Source organism: Aristolochia californica, unplaced genomic scaffold (genome assembly GCF_029961685.1).
Source record: "Aristolochia californica isolate CCGP_79_NKW_82.1479 unplaced genomic scaffold, dmAriCali1.0.hap1 SCAF_5, whole genome shotgun sequence".
NCBI classification, from domain to species: domain Eukaryota; kingdom Viridiplantae; phylum Streptophyta; class Magnoliopsida; order Piperales; family Aristolochiaceae; genus Aristolochia; species Aristolochia californica.
In genome coordinates, this window is record NW_027182214.1 from 44,030,130 (window position 1) to 44,056,561 (window position 26,432).

Consider the following 26,432-nt stretch of genomic DNA (forward strand, 5'->3'; position numbering starts at 1 on the left):
CCCGTCTCCACCCCTACAACCGATATTCAAACAAACAAACAACCAAATGGCTACAGCTTTGTCGCGATATTTCCCCACTCTCCTATATACTGAGTATGTCGTTCTCTACGTTTAATCCATCGAAACGCAGTGTGATTCAATGCCCGCCAAAAAGTTGACGGCCCTGTCTTCGGTCTTCGCTTCTGCAACAAAGAAGGATTTGAAGAAACCCAACGCGGCTGCAGCTTCCGAGATCCTTTCGATCACGAAGTTGTTTTCGTCGCCGGATTCCCCCACTTCTGCAGAACAGAGCTCTCGAACTTCCAAGAGAGCTGCAAAGGAATTGCGCAGAGGTTTGTCTGAGTCAGAAACGAGTTCTTTGTCATCGGAAAAATCGAGTCTTGTTACTGGTAACCTTCTTCATCTAAATTTGATATTGTAATAGTATGGACGACAGAAATGTATGATTTTGCGCGTAGAAACAGCAGTTTTTAGAGCCTTCGTTTTTTTTTTTTTTTTGTCTAGTAGTATGCTTTAACGGTACTTCCTGTCTTTCCCTTGTAGATGGTCCAGGTCGTTCACCAAGCCAGATATTGAAGGAGATCTCTTCTATCTTATGTCGTAAGTTGTTCGTCCATCTATTTTTTTTTTAAATTGCATTGTATTTTCTTTTTTTGTCTTCAAGGTCTTTTTTTCCCTCTTATTTTCACTCGTGTCCTTTTTCTTCTTTATTGTTGATTAAACTATTGTTTTATGATTTCGTTTATTTCTTTTGCTGGTTACGCTACAGAAAATTTGGGAGTTGTTGCTTCCAGCAGAATATGTGTCAGTATCTTGGTTCCACCATTTAGTGGTTCAGTCAGGAACCTGCCAAGGTCTGAAATCCGGAATAGTGATCTCTGTTTTCATTTATCTTGGTACATCTGATATCTGAAGGCATTGATCAGTTCACCATATTTTCCGTATTGGGGGGAATTCTGGACCTTAGTTCATTAAATGCTAAGCCAAACAGTGGCTGTTCCATTTAGGAGACTACTGAACTGATCCACTATATTGCAGTCATTCTAATATTGCATTTGCTGTGCAGAAAGAGACTGACTTCATTATGTGAAACTTTACATTCTCAGGTACACACATTTCAGAATCATCCAGCTTACCTTCATCTGAATTACCTATTTGTGGGAAGCCATCTGATGATGTGTCCGATAATGTTTTGGACATTCCATGGTTCTCAGCAGTGTCTCCCACCTCCGTATCACAGCGGCGGAAACAATTATCCCGGGAAAGAAAACAAAAGTGGATCTTCAAAAATACACAGAATCGCCGATTTGAGCGCTTGGTAAGGATGTGTGCCCAAAAGCTTGGCACAGATGCTACTATTGACATTTTTGGTAAATTAGGTAGAGAAACTGGCGTTAAGGAGTACAATGCTTTGATAAAAGTTTGCATAGAGAAGGCGAGGGGGAGTCCTGATGAAGAAGAATCACTGGATCAAATTTACAAGGCTTTCCAACTCTTTAAATCGATGAAAGAAAAAGGATTCCCATTGGAGGAAGAAACTTATGATCCTTTTCTTATTTATTTAGTTGATATGTCAATGGAGCAAGAATTCCATCTTTTTAAGGAGTTGATTCAAGATGTCAAGGCAGATTATATATCCAGATTAGGGTACTATGAGATGCTTCTTTGGATACATGTGAAAAATGAAGATAAAATTAGTGAACTCTGCAGTTCCATCAATGTTGGTGGTGAGGACCAGTGTTATGGGGTAGCTGGTATGTATGTGATACCCATTATAATTATTTTTAATGATATATTCATCTAGCGCTGTAGTATTTCTTTTGTGGTGAATTTGATCTTAGATCTGCTTCGTCATGCTTTTGAGAAATGGTCTTTCATATTTCAGTAAAGATTGGTGGATCAGGCCTTTGCCGCAATGGCCACACTAGAGGCATGTGTGTTGGTGTTATTTGGGGGGGTGGGGTTGGGTTTGGTTGTGTTCTAACCTGAGGTCTTTGGTCCAAATCTTTCCAAGGTATGGGGTGCAACATTAAAAAAAAGAATGTTTCAGAGCCATCTGTTGGGTCAGCCCAGTTATTAGTGAATGCTCGTTCAAGACAAATCAGACCAGCTCTATGTGTGAGTTGGGGACACAAAAAGTGGTTGAATTAAATGTCTCTTCTTGTCAACATATCGTCATGCTTGGTGAAGAATTTAGGCTCTTGAATCCTGTTGTGTGCACTTTTCAGATCAATATCAATGTCTAGCTCTAATGTTCTGTTGTGCTGTAGTATAGAATAAACTGCACCAAATTAGTGCTTGTAAAAGGTAGATCTAACCAGCTCTAAGTGTGAGTTGGAGAGAAGAAGTGGCTCAAGTACTAGCATATGGTCCTTGGTGAAGAAAAGTTTAGGCTCTTGCATTGTGTTGTAGGACCTGTTGTGTATTCTTTTCAGATCAAGATCTGGATCTATGTTCTGTTGTGTTGTAGTATGAAATGAACTGAACAACAAGAAGTTATCAACAAAAAAAAAATAAAAAAAAATGAACTGAACAACAAAAATGAAACTTCTTTGTTGGGAAGGTGCTTGATGTTGTATAAAGCTGGTATTGGTAAGGAATTCTGAGCAACAACTATGCTAAAAGTTTAAAGGAAATTGTTAAGGAATAGTCCCACATGGATTAGTGAATACAAAGATCTTGAGTTTATTAGTTGGGAAAGAGGTTTCCTAAGTTGACTAGTCATTTTGGGATAGGGCCTTGGACCCAACTTAACATGGTATCAGAGCAGGTACTCATATGTGGGCCTATACCTAACTATCTACTTGTAGAGCCCCAAAAGAGGGCCTACACCTAAAACTATCCACTTTTAGAGCCACAAAAGAGGGCCTACACCTAAATTGCCTATTCCTAAATTATCCACTTGTAGAGCTACAAAAGATGGTCTACACGTGAGGGGGAGTGTTAAGGAATAGTCCCACATAGATTAGTGAATACAAAGATCTTGAGTTTATTAGTTGGGAAAAAGATTTCTTAAGTTGACTAGTCATTTTGGGATAGGGCCTTGGACCCAACTTAACAGAAATGATGCCACAGGCAAGTAGCATACTATCAAAGAGGGCACCCCTTACAACTATGCTTGATTTTTGGTCTCTGTACCTATTGGTCTTGCTTTTTTTTTCCTTTTTCAATTAAACAACTGGAAAATGTTTGGGCTGTAAGTTGTAGAGCAACTTAGACAGAGAAATGTTACGAAATTTCTGCAATTTACACTTTCTGACCCTTCAGGATGGACCTGAACATTGATCCTCAACTTGGAAAGATGAGAAAAAAAAGGAGAAATAAGACAAGAAATGAGAGAAGAGATGTGAGAATAGGAGAGCAATTAGATATTCTCTGTCACCTTGTAAGGTAAATTAGTAACGTAAGAGGAAAGTAAAAGAAATGTGAACAAATAGTTCAATGAATTCGAGCACAAATATGATATCTTCATGGACTTGAGTGAAAGCATGTGAAAATGTCAAGTATACCGTTATTGTAGAACATAAAAAATAACCAGATAAGTTAACTGACAATGTCTGACATACTGGTTTTAGATATAATATTAGGTATTCAAAAATTTCAGAACATCATCTTGCTCATTTCATAGCAGTTTTGTTAGAATTTATAATTTCTATTTTATTTATTTATTTATTTATTTTTGGCAGAAAACTATTTGTTGGCCTTCTGTGAAAGAGATCGAGAGAAAGATATTTTGAAAATGTTGGAGATGGTAGATGTTACTAAAATGTCATCAACAAAATATATAGCAAATGTATTTAAATCCATGGGAAGATTGCTACTGGAAGACCACGCAGAAGACCTCATTATGGCACTAAAGAAGTCAGGTAAATGCTTGTAAATTTTAATTGTAGTAAAAGCCATTATCTGGTTGTAAAAGTTACATAAAATCTTTCATTTGGGGGGGTCTGATGCTAGTTATATGCTTGCAGTAATGATAAAAGGAAAATCTGTATTTCTGGATTTATTTTTTACTAAAAACCTATGCTTCCTTTTTGTTTTTCACTAAATGCATTATTTGCTTAGTACAGAACCTGCGGCAGAGGATATCTCATCCTTCATCTTTGAATATGCAAGTAATATTCCAAATTTAGTGGTGAGGAACTTTACACGATAAATCTGGCATTTGTCATACTTACATGTCAAATATATTTGCATGTTTAATCATTAGCTGTTGAGATTTTTAGGTTTCTAATGCTATTAGAATATTGATGAATGTTGATGTAACATTTGTTATTGGGTGTTTCATCTACTTTTTTCTGGGCATTAGTAAATATTCAATGGCATTCTTCTTATGCTGCAATAGGATAGACAAAATTAGAAATGACAAATTAAAAATTTTTAGGTGTTATGATCTTTATGATTCAATGATTTAGGCATCTTTTATCTAACTTCATAGTGCAATTCTGTTGATGGCTGTTGACTTATTGACAAGAGATAAAGTAAGAAGTTACATGATTGAACTTGGAAAATGACCTCAAAAGGCAACCTAGCAATGGAATGGAATCTGATCAATCCCAATGGAGGAATTGGTTATCGATGTAACAACTCCCAGCATAATTCCGAGAAGTCTTTTGCAAGGAATATGAATTTTTTTTTTTTAGAATAAATATTATGATGTTTCACAATATATGAAGTTATTGACGTTCTTGGAGTATTCTGATGAGGGACATTACTAGATCTGGACACATTTGTTGGCAGCACCTTCTTGGAGGTGCCAAGTGGGTAACAGTTTGGCTGGGGGGGGTTACCTACCAACACCTTGCTATTGGAACTTCCTTCCCTTTATGATGTGTTGTTTTCTTTGTTGTATCTTTGTTTTCCTGTTAGTTTTTTTATTTTCTTTTTTTAACCTATTGCCTCTTCCGTACTTTTTTTGCCCTTTTTTTGGGCTTTCTTAATGAATTCTCTTTCTCCTTGCCCTAAAAAAAACAATTTATGGAGTTAATTTTAGGTATACAGTTCATTTAAAAAAAATCTAGTTATATGATATATGCATTATTGTTTTAAAAAAAGACAAATATTTCTATCACATTACTGTTTAATAAGCTTCAAAATGAGCTTTGACTAAATTGTTTATGCTTTTCGCCTCCTCTCCTGAAAGTGTTCGACAAATATTTCTATCACATTACTGTCCAATAAGCTTCAAATGAGCTTTGACTAAATTGCTTCTGATTTTCGCCTCCTCTCATGAGAGTGTAATCAGACAATGGTGTCTGGAACTACTGTAATGTGTTTTGTTTTTGCAGGATATGAGGTTGTTTAGAGAACCAGATCAACTTCTTAGGGAGTATTTTTACCGAAACTGTTCATTAGAGACTGTCAAGAGAAAAAATCTTCATTAGAGTGAGAAAGTAACTTGTGGTGATCATTTTTATTATCTCAGCCACAGCTGAGGGATCATGTTAGAGATACTGAGCATTTACAATTTGAAACTCCGAAAAATATGCTGGGAATAGAACAGAGAAAGAGGAGAGAAGGAAAGAGATGAGAGAAGTAGCTGCTGTCAGAATGGCAGTTGTGTTAGAGGTCAAAGTACGTTCTCTATCCCTTTTAAATTAACTACTTAAGTGAGGTCACTAGAGATGTCTCTGATTTCCTTATATTGGGTCAGCAATCTCCAGGTGGTCTGACTCCTTGTTACACCAAGAAATAACCATGGAGGAGTCCCCCAAAATAACATGAGGGGTTGTGTGTCTAATAGCAACAAAAGAGATGATGTTTGTCTTTTTATTTTTATTTTTGAGAAATGGTGAATAGCTTTATTGCTAAAGAATTATAGGTTACCCCCTAATAAAATTTCTCCTGCAGTACAAAAACATAATAATAATAATAAGATGCAAAATAATCTGAACACTGGAAGCATAAAAATGAAAAGAAATACAGGGCTGAAGCCCAAAGCTTAAAGCTAGAGAGAAGTTCCAGTTACTAATGGAGAGTGGGAAACACCCTCTTTCACCAGTTGCTCAGTGAATGAGTAAGCAGCATGCAGTGCGTGGTGCCATGTAATCTTTCTACCAGAATGTCGAGAGGAGATTTCATCAAATGTGTACCTCAATTTCCAGGGTGGGGGCTTGCCATTTGTAAACCAAAAGATCGCAGCAGCTGCTGAATCTCCTTCTATTATCATCAGTGCTGAAAGTTTTTAGTGTAGAGGTACCTTCCAGGTGGGCCAGTATTTCTGCCTTCGAAGAGTTAATGAAGCCTGCTGAACCTGAAGAAGTGAGTAGAAGAGACCCTGTTTGGTCTCCGATGATGGTAGAGCCACCTCTATTGCAAAATAACCCTCTAAAACCTGCAGGGCCAGGGTCCCTTAAGAACTTCTGTCGAAATTGAACTCGATGGAGCCAATCCCGCAGCTTGAACAAGGTGCTTCGTGATATGCTGTGATGAGATGTCTGTCAGTTTGCTCGAATGTTAGAGCTTTGATTGAGTTGCTCTTTTAGGTGAGAAATTAGAAGAAGGCCGTGTAAGGTGGTATAGACTTGAGTGATTGAGACTGAATAGCTCTAGTCCAGAATTTTGCTGTTAGTTCAAAGCACAGATGCGAGAAAAGATAGCCCTATATGCATTATCACAGGAAAAGGCTCGAATTAGAGATTATTGCTGGATAGGATCTGCATAAAAGGAAAATGTTTCATGTTTCTCACTTGTTCACAGTTTTTTTTTTTTTTTTTTTTTGTGGAAGGTTGACTTGCAACTTTTGCACATTGAAGGTTGAAGAAGTCATTTCTAAAGTCAAATATTTGCATGAGAAGCTTGAGGTGGAATCCAGTGCAGCAGCATATGAAAATCTCATTATGTATTGTTGCAGTTTACTAAAGGTAAGTAGTGCTATCCTGAAGAACAAAGGTTTTCTGGTGATATTCATCTGAAATCTTCAAAATAGTTTGTTTTTAATTATCATAACTGAACTGTAGTCAGTAGAAATTGTACAAAATCTAGGGGTTCTGTGTTCATTAGCCAAGATACAGTTTAGCCTAGAATATTTCTCTTATTCTGTTTTCTGAAGGCGTTAGTGCTCAACCCTTTCATTATAATACTATTTCAGGTCCATGCAGCCCTTGATGTAGTAGACTTAATGTGTCAATCTGGTTTGGCCCTTTCAGCTGATACTTTCAACCCTATCTTATGTGCAAGTGAGAAGAGCTGTGATATTGATTTGGTAAGCTTCATGTATAGGCTCTTTCCATTTCTAATCTACATGGAAACGAAATCTTCTGAGGTGGTTCATGCTGTTTTGACGTATACTATTTCCTAACACTGCCTTGATTCCACTCGACACTTGTCATGAAAAAAAAAAAAAAACTTTTTGTGCCAGTTACAACCAACTTTTTGAATTGCCAATTTTTAATGTTTCCTTATTGTAAAGAGCAATGCATAAGCTTCTTCTGGAGAAGACAACAGTTTGCTTCTAAATATGCATGTGTTTAGTGGCCTAGATTGACAGAAAGCTCAAGGCTGTTGTAATTAATTTGTTTAAAAAATTTGTGTCAAGGTTTCTATTGCTCTACGTAATATTTCATGTGTCACTAAAAAAATTGTGGGGCCAAAAGTTCTGTATCATGATAATGGAAGTAAGAAAGTAGCAAGAGGGCCAATAATAATTTGGCTACTCCTGTGGGGGACATGAGAGAGGCAGATGTAATGACTGACCTGGCATACAAAATAAATTGGATGGTGGAAAATGTAGCAGAGTCCAGCACGGAGTCAAAGTTTAATTTATACTGATGATGATGGTAGTGGAGAACTTTCCCTCAAAAACAGAAAAAGGGATAAGAAATTTTTATAATGTTTCCCAAAAGGACCTGCACTTTTGCATATGACATGTATGACAAACATTTCAATGCAAATACTAGAGGAATAACTTCAGGCTTTCTAACTTTTCTTCAAAAAAGATTGAAATATCATACATCCATCTGAAGTATAATTAGATATACAGGTTTTTCTGTTGTCAGAGGTTGATGGTTGTGACATTGTATCACTGTTAGCAGAGGTTGATGGTTGTGACTTTGTATTTCTAAAACTACTCTTTATCTAGCACTGACCTGTGATGCTTATTCCTTTACATTTGTTGTGCATGCTTTTGATGTCTATTCTTGTATGCATATCCACTTGTTGAGATCTGCTTAGTTAAGGCATTTGTGTTATTGTTTTAACTACACTTATACTCTATGATCAAAAGGTTCGTCCAATTTACTCTGTGATGCGGCGCCACAATTTGATGCCAAAAGGCGAAACTATCAAGAACATGATATGTTTACATGTGAAGATGAAAGATGTAAGTCTATATATTATTCCATTTTACATTCTTTCACAAATCTTCTTGTTCTTTTGGCAGCTTATATAAATTGTTTATTTTAACATAGATTATGTTTTACCTTATACATGGGTTGATATGCACAAAATTTATTTATTGATTTTCATTATGAAAGGAATGTATTTCTTGATAAATTCTTGAAAAGGTAGTACTTGTAGGATGTGTTGTTGTTGCTGGAAGTAATTAAAAGGCTCTCTTGGAGAAATGATCTGGCTCATTGTTTATTGAAGGAGATTCAAGAAATTCTATTAGCTGAATGAATATTTCCTCTTTTTTTTTTGTTTTGAAAAGGTTGTATATATTAACAAAGAAAATTACAAAGAACCAAGGAACATATCTCTAACAACAAGAGATTGAAAGGTTGTTCCCGACTTGGCGAGCACATCTGTTGCTGAGTTAGCAGATCTCGGAATGCGAGACCATGCATATTCGCACCAACCAATTACCACCTTTGAGTCCCCCTCAATGTGAAGAGAACCACTATAACTGTCTCTAAAAACACAGTGCCCATTGAGAAGACCTTGGAGTTCAGCCGTCGTTGAGTCGGCAATACCTAACGGACCAGCATACGACAAACATTGATTGTCGGAGGAATCCGAGATGACACCCCCAAAGCCAGCAATTCCGGGATTGCCGAGAGAAGAACCATCAAAATTTAACTTTATGAAACCATGCTCTGGGGGGGTCTATTCCTGCATGACTGGGATCTTGGTTCCACACCGCATCTTTGCAATGTTGCTCCAATTATCACGGATAGATGAACCAACAAAGGAGGAGAAAGGCTTCTTTGTAAGGAGCCATACTGAGTTCTGGCCCGACACACGATCATCAACCCTTACTACGGAATCATTTCTAGCATCAAAATGCCTACGGTTACGCTCATTCCGAAGCCCCCACGAAATGAAACCAGTGCAAGTGGATATCATAAGCTTTCCAAGCCCAGGAAGGGGAGTACCAATGAGCATCTTACTGAAAGAAATCAGATCAAACTGGCATAAAAAATTGCAACCCAATCTCACTGAGGATGGATGTCCACACATTCCACAAGAAAGAGTATTGAAGCAGGATGTGATTGGCTGTTTGGACCTCAAAGTTGCAGAGAGGGCAGTGAGGATCAATAGCTAGGTGTCCTCTTCTTCTGAGCACATCTGTCGTGAGTATCTTTCCTTGGCAGGTGCTCTCTATGAAATTTTTTATCTTTGGCAGGGCATAAAGACGCCATGAAAAGAAAATCTCATGATCCCTTTGATTTGAATGCCAACCATTAATAAAATTGTAAGCAAAGGACACGGAGAAAGTTTCTCTTTTATCAGGCCACCAAATCATCTTGTCAGCGGCTAAAGGCCTCAATCTGAAGGATTGCATAGATTCCATCAATTTACTTGCCTCCAAAGCCTCAATATCAGAGAGACCCCTTCTAGGGTGCAAGCTCAAACCATCTCCCTTCGTAAAGATAGGAGGAAAAGGTTCCTGAATGCTGACTGTAAAGGCTCCTATCCCATCCACCAATGCTCCCAAAAATTTAAAGATTTGCCGTTACCACCATAGAATCTGATGGTTGAAGAAAATTTGGGAATAAATAGATATAATGATCTCCAAATTGGAGATAAGCATCTCCGATTGCCTCCTGTAGTCCACCAAGGGGAAGGACAACCAAGCTTAACAGATACCATTTCCTTCCAATGATTAGAAGAAACATTGTTGAACTTCCAAATCCATTTTAAGAGCATAGCTTGGTTCATATCCTTCTATTTCCGAATCCCTAAACCTCCCATATTTTTTGGTAGGCAGACTTCCTCCCATTTGACCAAATGGTACTTAAAGGCTCCTGTCCCATCCACCAATCCTCCCAAAAATTTAAAGATCTGCTGTTACTAACATAGAATCTGATGGCTGAAGAAAATTTGGGAATAAGTAGATATAATGATCTCCAAATTGGAGATAAGCATCTCCGAGTGCCTCCTGTAGTCCACCAAGGAGAAGGACAGCCAAGCTTAACAGATACCATTTTCTTCCAAAGATTAGAAGAAACATTGTTGAACTTCCAAATCCATTTTAAGAGCATAGCTTGGTTCATATCCTTCTATTTCCGAATCCCTAAACCTCCCATATTTTTTGGCAGGCAGACTTCCTCCCATTTGACCAAATGGTACTTAAAGTATCACTCGATCCTCTCCATAGAAATCGTCTTTTTAACTTGTCCATGGCATTACAAATCGAGGCAGGGCAAAGCATAAAAGACAAAGCATAATTCGGGATGCCTGCAATATTAATCCAATAATTTTTGTGGAATCTAGGATTATGATTAGTTATATTAGTTTGGTATATGACCTTGCTCCTAAACTTGGTCATGAAGTATTGTAAAATTGGAGATGAGAAAAAAGTCAATTCCACTGTCCAACTTTGTGAGGCTCTCAACTAAATTGTCTTTGATTTCTGGGTCCAAAAAGAATTAGGGTGGTCAAATTTACCTGTTTAACAATAGAACAAAAACAAAGAATCTTACCCGGTTAAATACTCGGGTAGTTTTACTCGTTTACTGTTTTCCATTTATTAAACGAAATGGAATCAGGTAATAGTGATTCCATACCTGATTACCAATTACAGATTACTGTTTAAGATTGAAGGGGTGAAAGTAAATTTACTTTATAAAATGCTAAGTTCCTGTCCTATTCCCTCCCTTTCCCTTCGACATCTAGTCTTCCAAGCTACCAACAACTGAGTGACTTTGAAACTCCTCTCATTTACTTCAATCTTGGTTTCCCTATCTTTTTCTATCCATACAAATCCAATCTCATCCAAGTCAAGCTCATCAGTGCCACAATGCTCCAAGTCGATTTTTCCCAACCAGACATGGTCTTCATCATCCACCACGGTGTTGCCTCTTGGAACTTGGTCTTGCCTTTGAGGTGCACTGGATCAAAGAGATGTCATTAAAGACAAAGGGCCTCTTGGCAGGAAAGGAAACTATTATGACCACTTGAATTGCCAATAAGAAGGGAGGGTTCCTCAACTTTCTTGAGTAGTCCCTTATCTGGTTCAAGATATATGACTTACAGAGGTTGTCAATTTTTTATCTTTTTCATCTCCAACTTCCTCTTTCTATCGCCTTTATTTTACTTTTCTGTTTCTACTCTTGCTTTAAACTTCCTTTAGAAATCAGAGAGCATATGAATGAACTATAGTTTGTAGACATTTCTGATTTCCATATGCAAAGCTTAATAACAACGAGGAAATCTTACCGTTTTCTCTTATAAAAAATCTACCTCTAAATTAAAAAAAACTTTTTTTTGTTTTTTTTCTGGGACAAGCAACTGTTGATGAGATCACAACGAATAAATATAGTATAAATCTAATCTCATCCAACACTTTTTCGATTTTTTTTTTATTTTCCATTTATTTACCCATTTATCTCATCTGTAACTAGGTAAGCAAATGAAAATGGCATGTTTATGTCTATAATTGAACACAATGGAAATGGTACAAATGGCAATTTGGATGGAATATATAATAGCTTATTCCATTCCATCTGTATACTGATCGGAATGGTATATTGAATAGCTTATTCTGTTTCTTTTGTATACTGTTTACACCCCTAACACTAATAGTGGTGTCTGTCTCAATTCCTAGATGAATCGATCACAGAACATTATTATAGCCCATGCTAATGGTGATATTTTCGTATTGGACGCTTTGCTATATGTAATTATGAACATATCCTTTTTTGTTTTTGAAAAATGAGCAATTCTCTTCCTCTCTGCAATCTGTTGTTTTATTAACTAATTAGATAACTTTTCTTTCTAAGGACTAATAGGGTATATTAGTTTTGCGTATGATCTTACTCCTACACCTGGTCATGAAGTATTATAAAATTTGGGATGAGAAAAACGTTCGATGCCACTGTCCATGTTAGCGAGACTGAACTGAATCATCTTTGATTTTGGCTGTGCATCTGCCTCACTTTATAGACCACTCTCTCAAAAAATGTTATTGTAGCCTGTGCTATTTGTGATTCCTATTGGACACTGCTATAAGTATTTTTGTGCATATTGAATAATTTGACTCTGTGAAACATTATATGATACCATTTGTGTACTTTTAATGGCTAGATTAACTAAATGTGTCTTATGCACTTTTAATAGTAAGCATCCATCTTCAGTAAACCATCTGTTTCACTAATATATTGCAAAGATAATTCAAATTTATATTTAAGCATCCAGTTTTATTTTTTTCTTCCATTTATTTATACTTCAAATTTTTTTTACATTTTTTAATGATATTCTTTCTCAAATCTCAGACAACCATTATGTCTCAGCTGAGATGATATGGATCTTGTGAACTTCGAATTGGTATTCGGATCAATTTATACAACCCTGCATGGCACTGTAAATACACCGAATAGTCAAAATATAATTACTTGAGAGTTCCTTGAGACAATCTTTTTGGTTACGGTTTTGCCTCTCCTTGCATTTGGCTCGCTTAATTTACTGTGCATTTAACTTCAGTGGATTTTCCACATTTAAGAAAAATAAAACCCAACCATTCAGTTGATCTCAAGTAAATTCTTTGGCTATTGGGACGTCTTCATTTAGAAGAGGGTCTTGTATTATTCTTTTTTATATTCTGGACCTGGTTAACTTTTTCTTAACTACATGCAGTTAGCACTATTCTTTATTTGTAGTTCACAAATAAGTTCTCTTTAATTTAAGATATGTTTTATTTTGTTTGTTGCAGTTTGAAGGTGCATATAACATGCTAAAAGATCTGGAAGAGATGGATGTAAAGCCAACACCAAATATGTATAATGCTATCATGGCTGGTTATTTTAGGGAGGTAAGTGATTTTCTTTGTGTTAAGATCATAGGTTTCATCTTTTTTGACAATTGTTTCTGCTGTTTAAAGTAGACTTATATGAAATTGAGAACATAAAATGTGCATTCATGAATAGAAAAGGTAATCTGTTGCCTTTTAAATGTACTGAATCTATTTGTGACAGAAATAAACTTCTCTCGCAGAAAAACATTTATGGCGGTCTGATGGTTCTAAAACAAATGGAACGTGCAAAAGTTCAACCAGATTCTGAGACGTTCAGCTATTTATTGTGTAATTGTGAAAATGAAGATGATATCAATAAGGTGTATTGCTTGTTTATGAGAGCAGTTTTTTCCTAGTTTCTACTTCTTACAAATTATAGGATTTTTATTTTTCACTCAAATTCACGTACTTCTTTTATCTTTTAGACTAAAGGCTTTCCAATAATTCCAATTGACAATCTAAAGCAGCATATGTTAACTGTTTGTAGTATATGGAAGATATCAAACGTGCTGGAGTTCTGGTCACAAAGCATATTTACATGGCACTAGTAAATGCTTATGCAAATATTGGGAAATTTGAAAAGGCAAAACAGGTATGCATTGTATGAATTCATTTGAGTTTACTTATTGCTGCAGTAGACAGGGATATCCCTAAGCTGAGACACCCAGCTAAAGCTGTGTATTTTAGAGTTGTCAGGGCTAAATTTGTTGCCACAGGTACTTCTGGATCCAGAGATACCAATTAAAAGCATCAATGAGATAAAAAGTGCACTTACATCAGCTCTCGCTTTCAATGGGGAAATCCTATGTGCACTAAAAATATATGAGGAAGTCAAGCAAACTGGATGCCAACTGGAGCCTAAGGCTATCATCAGCTTAATTGTATGTCCTACTGAATTTCCCTTTTTCACCTGGAGACTATGATATGAGCCTTCTTGTTCTTACTTAATGGCAGGAGTACCTCCGGTCTGAAGGGCAATTGGATAAGTTGCTTGAGCTGCTAGAAGGGTTGAAGGATTCAGGTTACTGGTTCGATGGTTGTTCCAGAGTTGTCCTCTACTGTGTTCGATATAAGCATCTCAGGTTGTTGATTAATTTTCTTTATGTTACTGCTAATTCTGGTTGCTTTTCCTTTCTATATCTTTCATATGTTTTTTTTTTTTTTGGGTTCAGTTGCACTGTAGACTTGCTCAAGCAGCTCAAGGAGAAAGACGAATCATCAACTGGTTCCGTTTTTGATATGGTACTAATCTACTTGAATTCCAGTCTTTGAATTCATTGACACTTTGGGGCACGCTTCACAAATAATGCACCTGCATTCACTAAAGCTAGAAAGCCCATTTGCATGCCATAGAACCATTGAATTGCAGAGAATCAGTATATAATATAATATCCTGTAGAGGACTTCTTTTCTGTTGATTAGCATAAGGCCTTTATCACTGCAGAATCTTCCTTGCATATAGGAAGTAGGAAGTTCACATAGGTGAAAGGAAGTTTTTGTTGCACTCTGGGTTGTCATCATGTGAAAAAACTTTCTTCTTCTTCTTGGAAGCCTCTCTCAAACTGTGGTGGGGTTGGCCACTGAACTTATCTCCTTTTCTGAATGTCATTTTATTCTATTTTTTGTTGATTTACCAACCAAGATTTATGAAACCATTTAGTATTCACTGTTCCCGTTAATTTATTTTTTTAAGAATGCACATTCTCTTTTAAGGCATCTGCCAAAAATTCTAAACATCTCACAAGGTTCTCCTATTTAAGGCATCCACCAAAAATCCTAGGTGTCTCATAAAAGTCTCCTTTTTTTGTGCCTATCTCTGGTAATTTCTGTTCTTGTATTTACTCTTTGAAAATTTGTGCTTCCTAGTTGTTTACATTAGTGTAAAGGTAGTTTAGTCATTTTACATTGATTGTGTACTTCAGTGACAGTACTGTCATGTTTAGAATGTTGAGATGTCTATGGTTCAGTTTTTATATTGTTTAGAGGTGTGGTTAGGAAGTTATAAGGAGTTATGTTCAAGAGGGATAATTCTGTAATTATATCTCAAACATTTAATAAGAAGAGGGGTCGTGTACAGACCTAATGAGAGCCTATTCAATGCTCTCTTTCAGTCTCTCTTCTCTCCTTATTTCCTTCTTTTCTCTTCATTAGTCTCCTATTTATTGTTTTTTCTAGTTTTTTTTTTTTTTTAAAAAACTGTCAGGCTTTAAGTTAAGCCAGGTTTAGTCCCAATATGATTAACTAGTTAAGAGGCTTATCGCTCAACCTTGTAACCCATTAACTTTTCTTCTTACTTTTCAATATGAGACTTTTTTCCACTCAACACTAGTTTTCTCACACATTTGTTATGTCGATTGTACCTTTTGACCATCCAACATTTTGCTAAACCACCGCCAGTCTACTAACTCATTGGTAGGTTATTGCACTTCCTTTTTTCAGCAGGCATATTGAATAACATTCATTATGGTAGTCTTAATCCATCCAAAATTTGTTCCATGTGTTAAATCCTCAAATCTCATATTTTTAAATGATTGAACCTAGATAACAAGTCTCCCTTCTCTTGATTTTGTTTACTATGATCACATTGCTTAATATAGTGGATGTTGAAACCCTTGGTTCAAAGGGTTGAGTCCATCCTTGATTCATGTCTTCTCTAGATTTATCAAGTAATGCTATGACATATGCGAATGGCTTTCACCAAGGAACTCTCTTGCATATGGCACTTGATTCATGTCTTTTTTATTTGAATGTAATAAGTTGCTACGTAATGTTTCTGTTGTTGCATTTGCTGGAGCGTTAGGTCATGTTTCATTGATTATACCTCTATAACCAGCTAATGGCTCACGACATTTACCCCCTTCTCATGCGACGTCTTGTAAAATCATGCATCAGATTTTTGCTGAAATCCTGGAGAGGGAACCAATTGATTTGGACATAGCACTGAGCTTGCTCCAGATTATGAAGGATGAGCTCAAACTTCAGCCTTCCCGGACGAGTCTTGATTTTCTCCTTAGTGCCTGTGCAAGTGCAAAGGATCCACATCGTGCTTGGCAAGTCTGGGGAGAATATGGAAAAGCTTGTCTTCCTATGAACATTTTAACCTACTTGAGGTTAGTCTGCCCTTCGGAATTGTCACATTTTTCTGCAAAGTTTATTTTAATGAAACCGTGTGCAACTCAATTTATACTATCCACCTTCTACAGGCTGTACCAAGTCATGTTGGTCTCAGGGGAACGGAAATCTGCCTCAGATATACTGAGGAAAATCTCCAGAGATGATCCTCATGTTCGCTGCATAGTTAAGGCATGTCAAACAACTTTCTCTGAATCCACTGTGAAAAAGAGAGAAAACAAACAGGCCATCAAGGCCTGAATATTTATATTAACAAGTGCTTAATTAAGCTGCCGGTCCTTTCTTAGAGCTTACCCTTTCAGCAACAATTGCAGTTCAAAACTGGATATAAGTCGTTAAGCAGGATGGTCATCGATATTCTAGCTATTTAAGGACACGGAGAGCTCACTGGGAATGTCCCCAGTGCACTTGCTACCGGTCCTGCATGCCAACAATAACATCTCGAGTGCACCATATATTTATGTCAAAGAATCACATATTTACAAAAAAGCTTCCTGCAATTAACTTTGCATGGGCCAGAAGAAATGGAAAAATTATGAAGCACTCCAGAAGGTATTTGTTAAGGGTATGAGTAGCTGGGAAAACTTGCAACAAATCAGGTAGAAAGCCTTTTACTTCGTTTCTTTGCCGTCTTGGCAAGGGCATCACAAATCTCTCTCTTGCGCTTGGAGTTGTCTTGACCCTTGGTAGCGGTTGTATTTGCCTGAGCTTCCAGTGCAGACCTCACAAAAAATTTGAGCCTCCACAATGTGGATTCGCTCTGTAGAATGAGCCAGAGGTACATCAAAGTTACTAAATGCATGAAACAAAAAAAATGCATTGACAAAGGAGCTCATATGCCAGATGAGAACTATCAAACTTCCTCAGAGCATCTCTCTTCTCCGCTAAAAATAATAGCCGGTAAGTTCTAATAAAAGTCTGTTACATGACACAACTCTAATCTGGATTAGACTTATTCTTTTCTTCTTTATTCTCTGAATGGTGACCGAGCTGATATTTCAGAGGCAATCCAGGGTCCATAAAGATGGTTTGAACCTGGAGAACTGAACTTCAAATTGGCGTCTGTTTGTCAACTGACCGCTTGAGGAAATTACACAGATTTTTACATGAGAAATTACTAACCTGAGCATCCATGTCAAGATAAACCTCCTCTGCAGTAGCTTGAAAGTTTGGATTTCTTTGGGCAATTATTTCAAGTGCCTTGTTGAGATCTTCTGGTGATAATAGGCTGAGGCCTGATCCGAGCTTTCTTTTCTCTTCCGTGGTCATTTTTCTGCACAGAACATTCAAATCTGTGAGCTGTACATATTATCGTAGCTGAAAAATCATGAATGGGCATTTTCAGCTGAGAAGATGCGATCTTACAGAAACCCAGCTTGACACTCACATAATGCAGTAAGTAAAGAGAATATCCAAAATTTTGACCATAAAATATGTAAGATAATTTTCAAGAATTCAGCAGCATTTTGAGTAAAAAAGGTTCCAAGTTGTTTATCACATAGTTTTACACTTGCGCCCACAATCAGACAGTTTATCACAACATAGAAGAACTGCTCCAGACATCCTAGAGAGATAACTATAAAATCAAAGTAAAAAGGAAAATGAAACCAAAGAGAGTCAGAAAAACAAACACAAAGTTGAACAAGGATCATTGTAAAAACTTTAATTGCACTGATTCCATGCAATCAAAAGCAAACAAAAAAGGTAGGCAGTTGCTTAGAGAGGGTGCAAAAAATGTAACATGCTGATGACTTTATTTATTATTTTTCCTAGAGAGCAAAAGAAAAACAGACTTAGTCATACAGATTCGTGAACCATGAGAAACAAAAAATACCTGCATTTCTGAACAATCGTTTCTCTGAGCTCTTCCAAACGGGAATCAAGGTCACAAAACTGCAAAGATCATAGAACAACTTGGTGGGAAGATATCCACAATAGTGTTGTGCAGATAATAGACAATCATGTTGTTCTAAAAAAGAAAAGAAGTGGAACTATAACCAAAACACCAAGCTACATGGACAAAAACAACTAGAGCGATGCGGATAATAAGATAACCATATCGTTCTAAAAAAGAAAAGAAACGGAACGATAACCAGAACACCAAGCCGATGGACAGAAACAGCAGTACTCCACTATTGAAGGAAGACTACATTAATGAGCAATCAAAGAACTACGTTTTATGTAAGCAAGCTCACCCACCCAACCATCCATTTTTTAGTACAAATCCTTATCTGCTCCTTGTAGGCATTAAAAAGGACATTCTGTGCACTATCCTACCCTTTTTATATGCAGTGAATGCGCTCAAGAAGATACCTCTATACTTGTATCTCTGGCCAGTTTAGCTGTAGCAGCCTCTTGTGCAAGCTGCATATCTGCTTGGGCTTCTGCCTCCTCTTCTTTTCGCCTTGTTTCCTGTTGGTTACCATTACCATCTTGTAAGAAAGACCATCAGTTTTCACCCACTCATACAGGATAAAAGTGAAGTGAATATTCAAATCTGTACAGTGATGAAGCTAGAATAAACTTGCCCATATCATATGAAATGAGATCATAACTTCCCAATAATATGAGACAGACAAAGCATTTTCGATCATTTTTTTAAGGACAAAAATCAGAAAAATGATGGGTGAGTTTTCCACAATGAGTCTGGTAAGCAAGAAGCCAAGTGTTGAGAGAGAGAGAGAGAGAGAGAGAGAGTTGCTGTTCTCCTGGAGAAATGATTTGAACCAAGAAGAAATGGCATCTTTTTGTTTTAAATATGGCAAAACCATTACTCGGGCAAAGAACAAAAGGGTCAAGCTCCAAGGGGAATAGAGTCCCCACTGACAATAGAAGTCTTAGATACACCAAACTTTGCTGATCTGAAAACATGCCATTATATTGGATTTTGAATCCCTCAGGATTCAAGAGTGAAGAGATGAGACAACCTTTTGAATTTATAATGTATTGTTGGATGTCTTTTAGTAAAATATTTCTAGGTTTATTTATATATTTTAACTACTTCAAAGTACAGAAAAAAAAAATCAATAGATTTTCTTCTTTTGTGAACAAGTTAATGGCTTTAGGAATATATAAATTTGAGAACAGAAGAAACACTTTTGAAAGTGCACTGGTGGTGGGATATTAAGTGTAAGAACCCCATTTACTGTTAAGAGAAATATTTTTGTGTAATTTCTATGCATTGGAAAAATTAATGACAAATCAATCAAGGAGGTGTAATAAACACAATCTCTGAATCTCATATCCAATGTCATTTTAAAAAAACACAAAAAAAATCCATCATTTATCTTTCCTTCTTTTTTAATTCCATTTCATACTCCTATCTCACTTTTCACTTTTCATAACACTTTCTCTTTACTTTCTTCACTTGTATAAAACGCCTTTTCACATGACAAAGATAGGATGTGCTAGATGGATGGGTCACTTCTGAAATCATCAACGCATCATCAAGCTTTCCTCTTTATCACCAGTGTCATTTTACTGCATCATCAATAATGCCAAGCACAAGAAGCTCCCCTTCACAAGATGGATGCTCTATCCTGAAGATTACAAGTTTAAATTTCTTTTCGACCCCAACTCAACTTAAGAGGGGATGTCAAGAGAGAAATATTTTCATGTGATTTTTGTAATTAATTTATCCAATAAGTTGGCAGATTAATTTATCCTAAATTCACCTCAGCCATCAAATTTTATGTCGGAAACGGTAGATCCTTAAAATTTTGGGAGGATTGGGGGGCGGGACAGGAACCTCTACAGACCTTGTTTAAGAATCTTTTTCTCCTCTCTTTACAAAGGGAGATATCGGTAGCCGATGCTTTAGAGGGGGATGGTTTGAGCTTGCACCCCGGAAGGGTCTTTACGATCCTAAGGCTTTGAAGGTAAGTCGGTTGATGGAATCTTTGCATTCTTTTAGACTAAGACCTTCAACGGTGGACAAGCTCATTTGGTGGCCTGAAGAAAGCGGTATCTTCTCTATGTCCTCTGCTTACGGATACATCAATGGCTGACATTTAAATCAAAGGGAGCATGAGATATACTTTGCATGGCGTCTTTGTGCCCCACCAAAGGTAAAATTCTTCATGTGGAGTGTCTGCCAAAGAAAGATACTCATGGCAGATGTGCTTAGACGGAGAGGCCACCCTTCTATTGATCCTCTGCCCTTTTTGCAACTCAAAGATCGAAACTACCAGCCACATCCTACTATAGTGTTCTTTTGCGTAGAATGTGTGGACTTCTATCCTTTGTAAGACAGGGTTGTAATTTTGTATGTCGGTAGATCTGATCACCTTTAGAAAGTCGCTTATTGGTATTCCCTTCCTAGGCTTGGAAAGCTAATGATCTCTGCCTATATTAGTTTTATTCCGTGGGGGCTCTGGAATGAACGCAACTGTAGGCGTTTTGATGCTAAATGTGAATCTATAGTAAGAGTTGTTGATCGCGTGTCAGGTCAAATCTCCTCTTGGCTTTTTACGAAGAAGGCTTTCTCCTCCTTTGTGGGTTCCTCTATCCGAGATAATTGGAGCAACTAGGATAAGATGCGGATTGGCACCAAGGTCCCAATCATGCAGGAATGGACCCCTACAGAGCCTGGTTTTCTAAAGTTGAATTTGGATGGTTCTTCTCTCGGTAATCCCGGGATTGCTGGCTTTGGGGGAGTTATATCAGATCCCTCCGGTAATCAGTGTTTCTCTTATGCTGGCCCATTAGGCATTTCTGATTCAATGGGTTTCGTGTTTTCAGAGTCAACTGTAGTGGCCTTCTTCACATTGAAGGAGACTCGAATGTGGTTATTGGTAGGTGCGATTGTGCATCCCCCATTGGGACACTTTTCAGTAGATTCTAAATATTGCCTCTCAATTTTTTAGTATTTGGTCTCACATTCCGAGATCTGCAAATTCGGTAACTGATGTGCTTGCCAAGCAGGGAGCATCCCTTCAATTTCTTGTTGTTAGGGATTTGCTCCCTTGACCTCCGTATTTTTCTCTATTAATATATACATCCTTTCCCAAAAAAAAATCAATCAAGAGATTGATTTGTCTTCATTGTAAAAAATCAAGAGAAAAATCTCTTGATAACTTGATTATTCAAATGAAGTAATTGGTTTCACAAATCAAGGAAATTTGAATCCTTGATTTATCCCATCTTGGCCAATAAATAGGCATGGAAAGTTCACTCTAATCCAATGATTTTCCCCCCTCTCTCTTTCCTTAGGTGGATTAGACTTCCGGGGCCAAACCACGTAAAATTGATGTGTTTTTTTACTTTTCATGCATCCAATTTCATTTTTACATAGCTTTCACATTTACAATGATGCATTCATTTACATTCACCTCAAAGGGAGATAATAAGCTCTTATGGAGCTCTAATTGAACAAAATTGTTGAGTTTTGGATTAAGCCTAGTTCCATCACAAAATGACTAGCCACTTATGAGGCCTATTGCACAACCTTATTTCTTCTCGAGTTTCAATGTGGGACTTTTTTCCATCCAACACTCCCTCTAACGTCCAGGCTTACACATAACAGACTTGAAACATGGGCATAAACCCTCTTATGGGGCACACAGACTCCTACCTTTAAGGTTTAAAACACACAAACTCCTACCTTATAGAGCCCATAATACATAGATATGGGCCTTGATCCACACACACAACCTGCTCTGATACTATGTTGAGTTTTGAGTTGAGCCCGATTTTATCCCAAAATGACTAACCACTCCTATTGCTCAACCTTACAACCAATTAACTTTTCTTCTCAATTTTCAAAGTGGGACTTTTTCCCACTCAACAAAACCCACCAAGTATTCCCATAAGGATGGTAGAATTATGTTCACCCTTGTATTCTTAGCTCTCCTCAATAAAAGCAATCGGAAGTTTTCAAACAAAAATGTTAAGCCAGATGTTCCATTACATAATTTTTTTGGGTCAAAGAGTAGGGAAAGTACACCACACCGGCAACCTCACTGCAAATAATAATTGTATACCCTTAAGTATCTCCATTTCTATCACTTAGTTTGGTGCAATATATAACTTATTTGAAGAATTTTTTTTTTTTTTTGGGGCTAGATGGTACAATAATATTAGCACATCCATTTAACTACAAGGGTTGGAGTAGTAAACTGATGCAAATTATAGATCTCTAGAAAAATGTCTAACAAGTTCTCTAGAAAGACCAAGTGTGAAATTTATAATTCCTATTATATTTCATAAAACGTTATAATTTTCCACCCACATCATCTCCATAAAGTAGAGGAAAGGCATTAAGAAATTCCTTAACCTGTTTATCCTTTACATTAGGCTTTTTTTTTCTTTTTTTTTTACTTATTTACAAAAAACATTCCAACGTAATCTCTAACACATCTCAGATGAACTACATTGAAGGGTAATCTGGAAAAGAAAAATCAGCACCAGACCCAGAAGAAAGAACTTGCATAAATAGGCATACCTCTTCAATAACTTTAGGTAATAGTTGCAGCCACTTGTCTTCGAACTTGGATAGCAATGTTTTGGCCATGACATAAACATCACTCTTCTCATCATTATATGTCATTGCATTTTTGAAAACTAGTCTCACATCAGCAAAAATTTCGCGGACATTCTTGTATCCTGTACCATCTGTTGCTTCCATCTGGTTCCGAATTGTACTGAAATCCATAGGCTTCTCAATAACCTGAAATACATCTCATAAAGTTTTAAACAAGTCACATAATACTGAAACAGGGCCAGTATGTACCACGACAATTTCTAACTCTAGATTAAACATGACTGACAGTTGATTTTCTTAGGTGAAAAGCCCTTAGGAAGAAGGATGCTAATAGGAGACATGGTTTTTACCTCATAATAATCATGTAAACCGAGACCTTCTACATCTACCGGTTGCATAAAGGGCCAGGCCCATTTGTGTTGTGCGATCTGGTAAAGAAAGATGAACCTTGTAATGAAAAGCATGTAAACATGTTGCTACAAGTTATTTAATACGAGGGATATGGGCACCCAAATTGATGACATATCCATGTCAAAAGTTTAACAATAAATAAAGAGTAAAAAAGAACAGAAACTACATAATCCAATCTTAATAGGCAATGCCACATGGTACACATTAAAACATTTAAAAAAAGAGTTCTAGCAAATGCCTGAAGAAAAAAAAACATCTTCATTCAAAAAAAAAAAAAATGCCTGGCGCAATATTGTGGAAAATTGACGCATCAGCTCTTGCATTCTTTTTGCAGAGGCGGCTTCCCTACGAGCTGGATCTTGTGGTAGCTTCTTACTGTTGGCAATCTGTTTTTCCTTTTCCCTCTCTTTCACAACTGAACTACCTTTAGAGTTGTTTGCTTGCTTTTTACTGATAGATGAATAAAACTGTGATATCTCATTCACTCTTTGCTCAAGCTGCAAATGAAATAACCCTTTATTAGACAACTACCACTCTGCGGTTACTCCACAAGAAATGCATAAAACCTTGACAATCAAAGATTTTTAGCTTAACATCCATAAGAGTTATTATGCCTACTCATTGCACAAAATTGCTGTCAAATGCAATTGAAATTTATTTCACAAAAAGAAGTTAAGGTTATGGATATAAATATGAAAGACACCCATTCATGGTAAGTGAAGGTTGGAATCATCAGTAGCAGTGATCGAACTAGTAAAATTGAGCACTTTGTTTCTCATTTTACAAAAAGCATACTATTATAGATAGGTGAAAAGGAGTGGCTCAAGTGTCTTAGAATAGAAGATAAAACTTTGAAATGAATTATGACTTAAATGAAAATTTAAGTATTGAACCAATACCTCATCGACCTTAGTCACCATGTCATCGAACTGGTGTTTGAACATTTCAACTTCTTTAATTTCATCCATTGCGTTTGCACCAGCTATAACACCATCCATTGTGCCCAAAATCACCATAACCATGCCTTATCTAGATGGCCAAAATAAGCATTTTAGCCCAGCTAAACTAAAAAAGGGAAAAAAATGATGTCAAATAGCACAAAAGAAATTCTGTGAATGAACAATTCTCTCCATGCTTGAAAGAATAGAGTGATATAAATAACTGGAACTTCTAACTATCCCTTAAAGTATCACAAAAATAGTCAACCATCTACATGTTGAAACTAACAAATGGAAAAACATGAACCTATGGATGTATCAACTTCCCTCCTAATTTTTAGAGAAAGAAACAACAAATACACACAAGGTCTTCTATATAAATGCAAGGTGTGGGTTGAGTGATGTATGGAGTGAAATTGATGCGCTAGAAACTATTAAAGAGACTTCATGAGCAGAAAAGCAGAAAATACAAATTTATGATTTCGTGGAGAGCTGCACCCTGAAACCAGTCTTGAGTCACTCAGAGAGAAAATGGAAGCATTAGACCTTCAACCTGTCATAGGTGGGCTCCTTCTTTATTTTTTAATGCAGCATGAAGTTCATGGCATGAACTTCACCACCTCAAACGTGTCATTTCAATTGAGCTCTGATAACTCCACAAGTATGGACTCACCATTCTAGACCAAATCTTTCTTCACCTCATCATTAGCATTCAGCATTCCATCAACCAAATCCTCATTGTCTGCCTCTACAGCACTAAAAAAGAAAAAAGAAAAATAATCTTCTACAACTCTACAGCATAAACAATGCCTAAAGAAAGAACAGTGAACCCCTGGCCAACAAGATGAGGATCTTCGTTCCAGATAATGATGAAGATCAATATTCCACAAGATGGTCATTTTACACGTCAAAAAGAGAACAATATAAAGGAATTTACATTTCTAAGACAGGCCTGAACCTTCTACCTTTGGCTTATCTATAAACAAATGTTATGTCTCATATTAACCATAACAATCTATAACCTCCATTACCAACTCTCTTTCTTTCTATGTTGAATGACCAGAGGACAGAGCGCTGCACTCTGTTCTCTATTAGGTATTCTTAGCAAATAATCAATGCTGTACAAGTTAATGCTATCCAAAACAGCTTGTTAAGTGTTATCTGAACTAGCAAAGAACATAACTAGATATTATATATCTTAAAGTTAAAAGGTTATTCCAAGATAAATTTTCCGTGTCAAGTAAGATATCTTTGGAGACCCATAATGATGAACCAAAAGACCACAGTATGATATAAGTGGATAAACATAGCCACAAAAGGTTGAGGAAAGTGCTTGAAGGAATTTGATCCAGATTACCTCCGAAACAATAGAGTTCTTCTTCAGATAGTATATTTGTTTGGATACACCAACATAATAGTTGGTTCCAACTTCCACGTGTTTTCAGAATTGCGCACAGAGGCAAATACGTGATAAAAATAGAATTATAAAGCGAAATAAAGTAAAAAACAGAAAAAATATACCAATCCAATGAGAATAACGGACGAAGCTTGATACAAAAGGAGAACTGTGGATGAAGTGAGAGAAGCCTGCTATTTCTTTGCTGGTTCGGAAAACGAGATAAGGGGAAATAAAGGAGGAAGAAATATAAGATGCTTGTTCTCTCAAAATCTGGACAAAAGGAGAGGGAGAGAGACCAAGCGAGCTAGCGAGAGAGGAAGTGGGAGAGTACCTGTAATCGGTAAAGGTATGCAAAGGCTCTCGGCAAGGATTCTGATAGAAGCTCCTCGATGTCACAAATGTCACAAACAAGTTGGGAGGTATGGATTGAGAGAAACTGGGAGAAAAACAGTAAAATTTTCTCCCTTACATCATTCTACTCGCTCCCCTTCTCTGAATTTTCTCATTCACCAGACAAAATCTGAAGGGGAGAAGAAGTTGGCTCCTCCGATATGGCAATCGTCCAATACTAGGATTCCAGCTCGGGCAAGCTCTCCACAAGCACAAACTCAGCTAGAACCGGGATGCACACGTTCCGAGGATTACAAGCTCTCTCAATTAAGAGAGCCTGATGCGTTTCGCCTATGCCAAATAATGAAAGTGAGACTGAATAATTACACGAGGGCCATATAAAGTCTTACAGTTTTTCATGAAGTGTAATTAACTCTTCAAACAAAAAGCTTTTGCACGTTGAGGAGCTATGCATAATAAGAGGAAAGGGTTTCTTCTATATCCTAATCTTTTTTTGTTTTTTATAGTTCCTTGCGCATAGTAAGAGATATCTCCCATTTGGTTTCT

At 36.9% G+C, this 26,432-nt stretch overlaps 2 protein-coding genes across 6 annotated transcripts; one reads left to right on the forward strand and one right to left on the reverse strand.

Moving 5' to 3' along the window:
* Positions 1-135: 135 nt before the first annotated feature.
* LOC137965676 (pentatricopeptide repeat-containing protein At4g04790, mitochondrial-like) lies at positions 136-16,589 on the forward strand. 2 transcript variants are annotated; one of them, XM_068811985.1, is made up of 16 exons: positions 136-389; positions 544-600; positions 1,107-1,754; positions 3,687-3,866; positions 4,071-4,135; positions 6,756-6,863; positions 7,091-7,204; positions 8,225-8,320; positions 13,094-13,192; positions 13,375-13,494; positions 13,662-13,766; positions 13,891-14,055; positions 14,129-14,259; positions 14,347-14,416; positions 16,067-16,284; positions 16,378-16,589. In XM_068811985.1, exons 1-16 carry the CDS (start codon positions 140-142, stop codon positions 16,544-16,546), a joined length of 2,595 nt encoding a protein of 864 aa, XP_068668086.1. In that variant the 5' UTR covers positions 136-139; the 3' UTR covers positions 16,547-16,589. The 2 variants fall into 2 exon arrangements, with proteins under 2 accessions (XP_068668086.1, XP_068668087.1); XM_068811986.1 differs by having other exon boundaries at positions 14,129-14,256.
* Positions 16,590-16,735: 146 nt separating this feature from the next.
* On the reverse strand, positions 16,736-26,211 carry LOC137965678 (transcription factor GTE6-like). Of its 4 annotated transcripts, XM_068811988.1 has the most exons (10): positions 25,867-26,211; positions 25,658-25,737; positions 24,098-24,227; positions 23,480-23,695; positions 23,138-23,215; positions 22,749-22,973; positions 18,620-18,718; positions 18,141-18,199; positions 17,429-17,579; positions 16,736-17,066 (listed from the first exon to the last, which is right to left on the reverse strand). In XM_068811988.1, the coding sequence occupies exons 3-10, from the start codon at positions 24,218-24,220 to the stop codon at positions 16,902-16,904; spliced, it is 1,116 nt and encodes a 371-aa protein (XP_068668089.1). In that variant the 5' UTR covers positions 24,221-24,227; positions 25,658-25,737; positions 25,867-26,211; the 3' UTR covers positions 16,736-16,901. The 4 variants fall into 4 exon arrangements, with proteins under 4 accessions (XP_068668089.1, XP_068668088.1, XP_068668091.1 ...); XM_068811987.1 differs by lacking the exon at positions 25,658-25,737; XM_068811990.1 differs by lacking the exons at positions 25,658-25,737; positions 25,867-26,211 and adding an exon at positions 24,810-25,191.
* Positions 26,212-26,432: the final 221 nt, after the last annotated feature.

Coding starts and splice junctions, on each gene's coding strand:
- LOC137965676 (XM_068811985.1), top strand. CDS start 140: ATGCCCGCCAAAAAGTTGACGGCCCTGTCTTCGGTCTTCGCTTCTGCA. Junction 4,136..6,755: donor GTAATATTCCAAATTTAGTG/GTGAGGAACTTT, acceptor TGCACATTGAAG/GTTGAAGAAGTCATTTCTAA. Junction 8,321..13,093: donor TACATGTGAAGATGAAAGAT/GTAAGTCTATAT, acceptor TGTTTGTTGCAG/TTTGAAGGTGCATATAACAT.
- LOC137965678 (XM_068811987.1), bottom strand. CDS start 24,220: ATGGTTATGGTGATTTTGGGCACAATGGATGGTGTTATAGCTGGTGCA. Junction 18,200..18,619: donor CCAGAGATACAAGTATAGAG/GTATCTTCTTGA, acceptor TGATCTTTGCAG/TTTTGTGACCTTGATTCCCG. Junction 17,067..17,428: donor ATCTTGACATGGATGCTCAG/GTTAGTAATTTC, acceptor CTCATTCTACAG/AGCGAATCCACATTGTGGAG.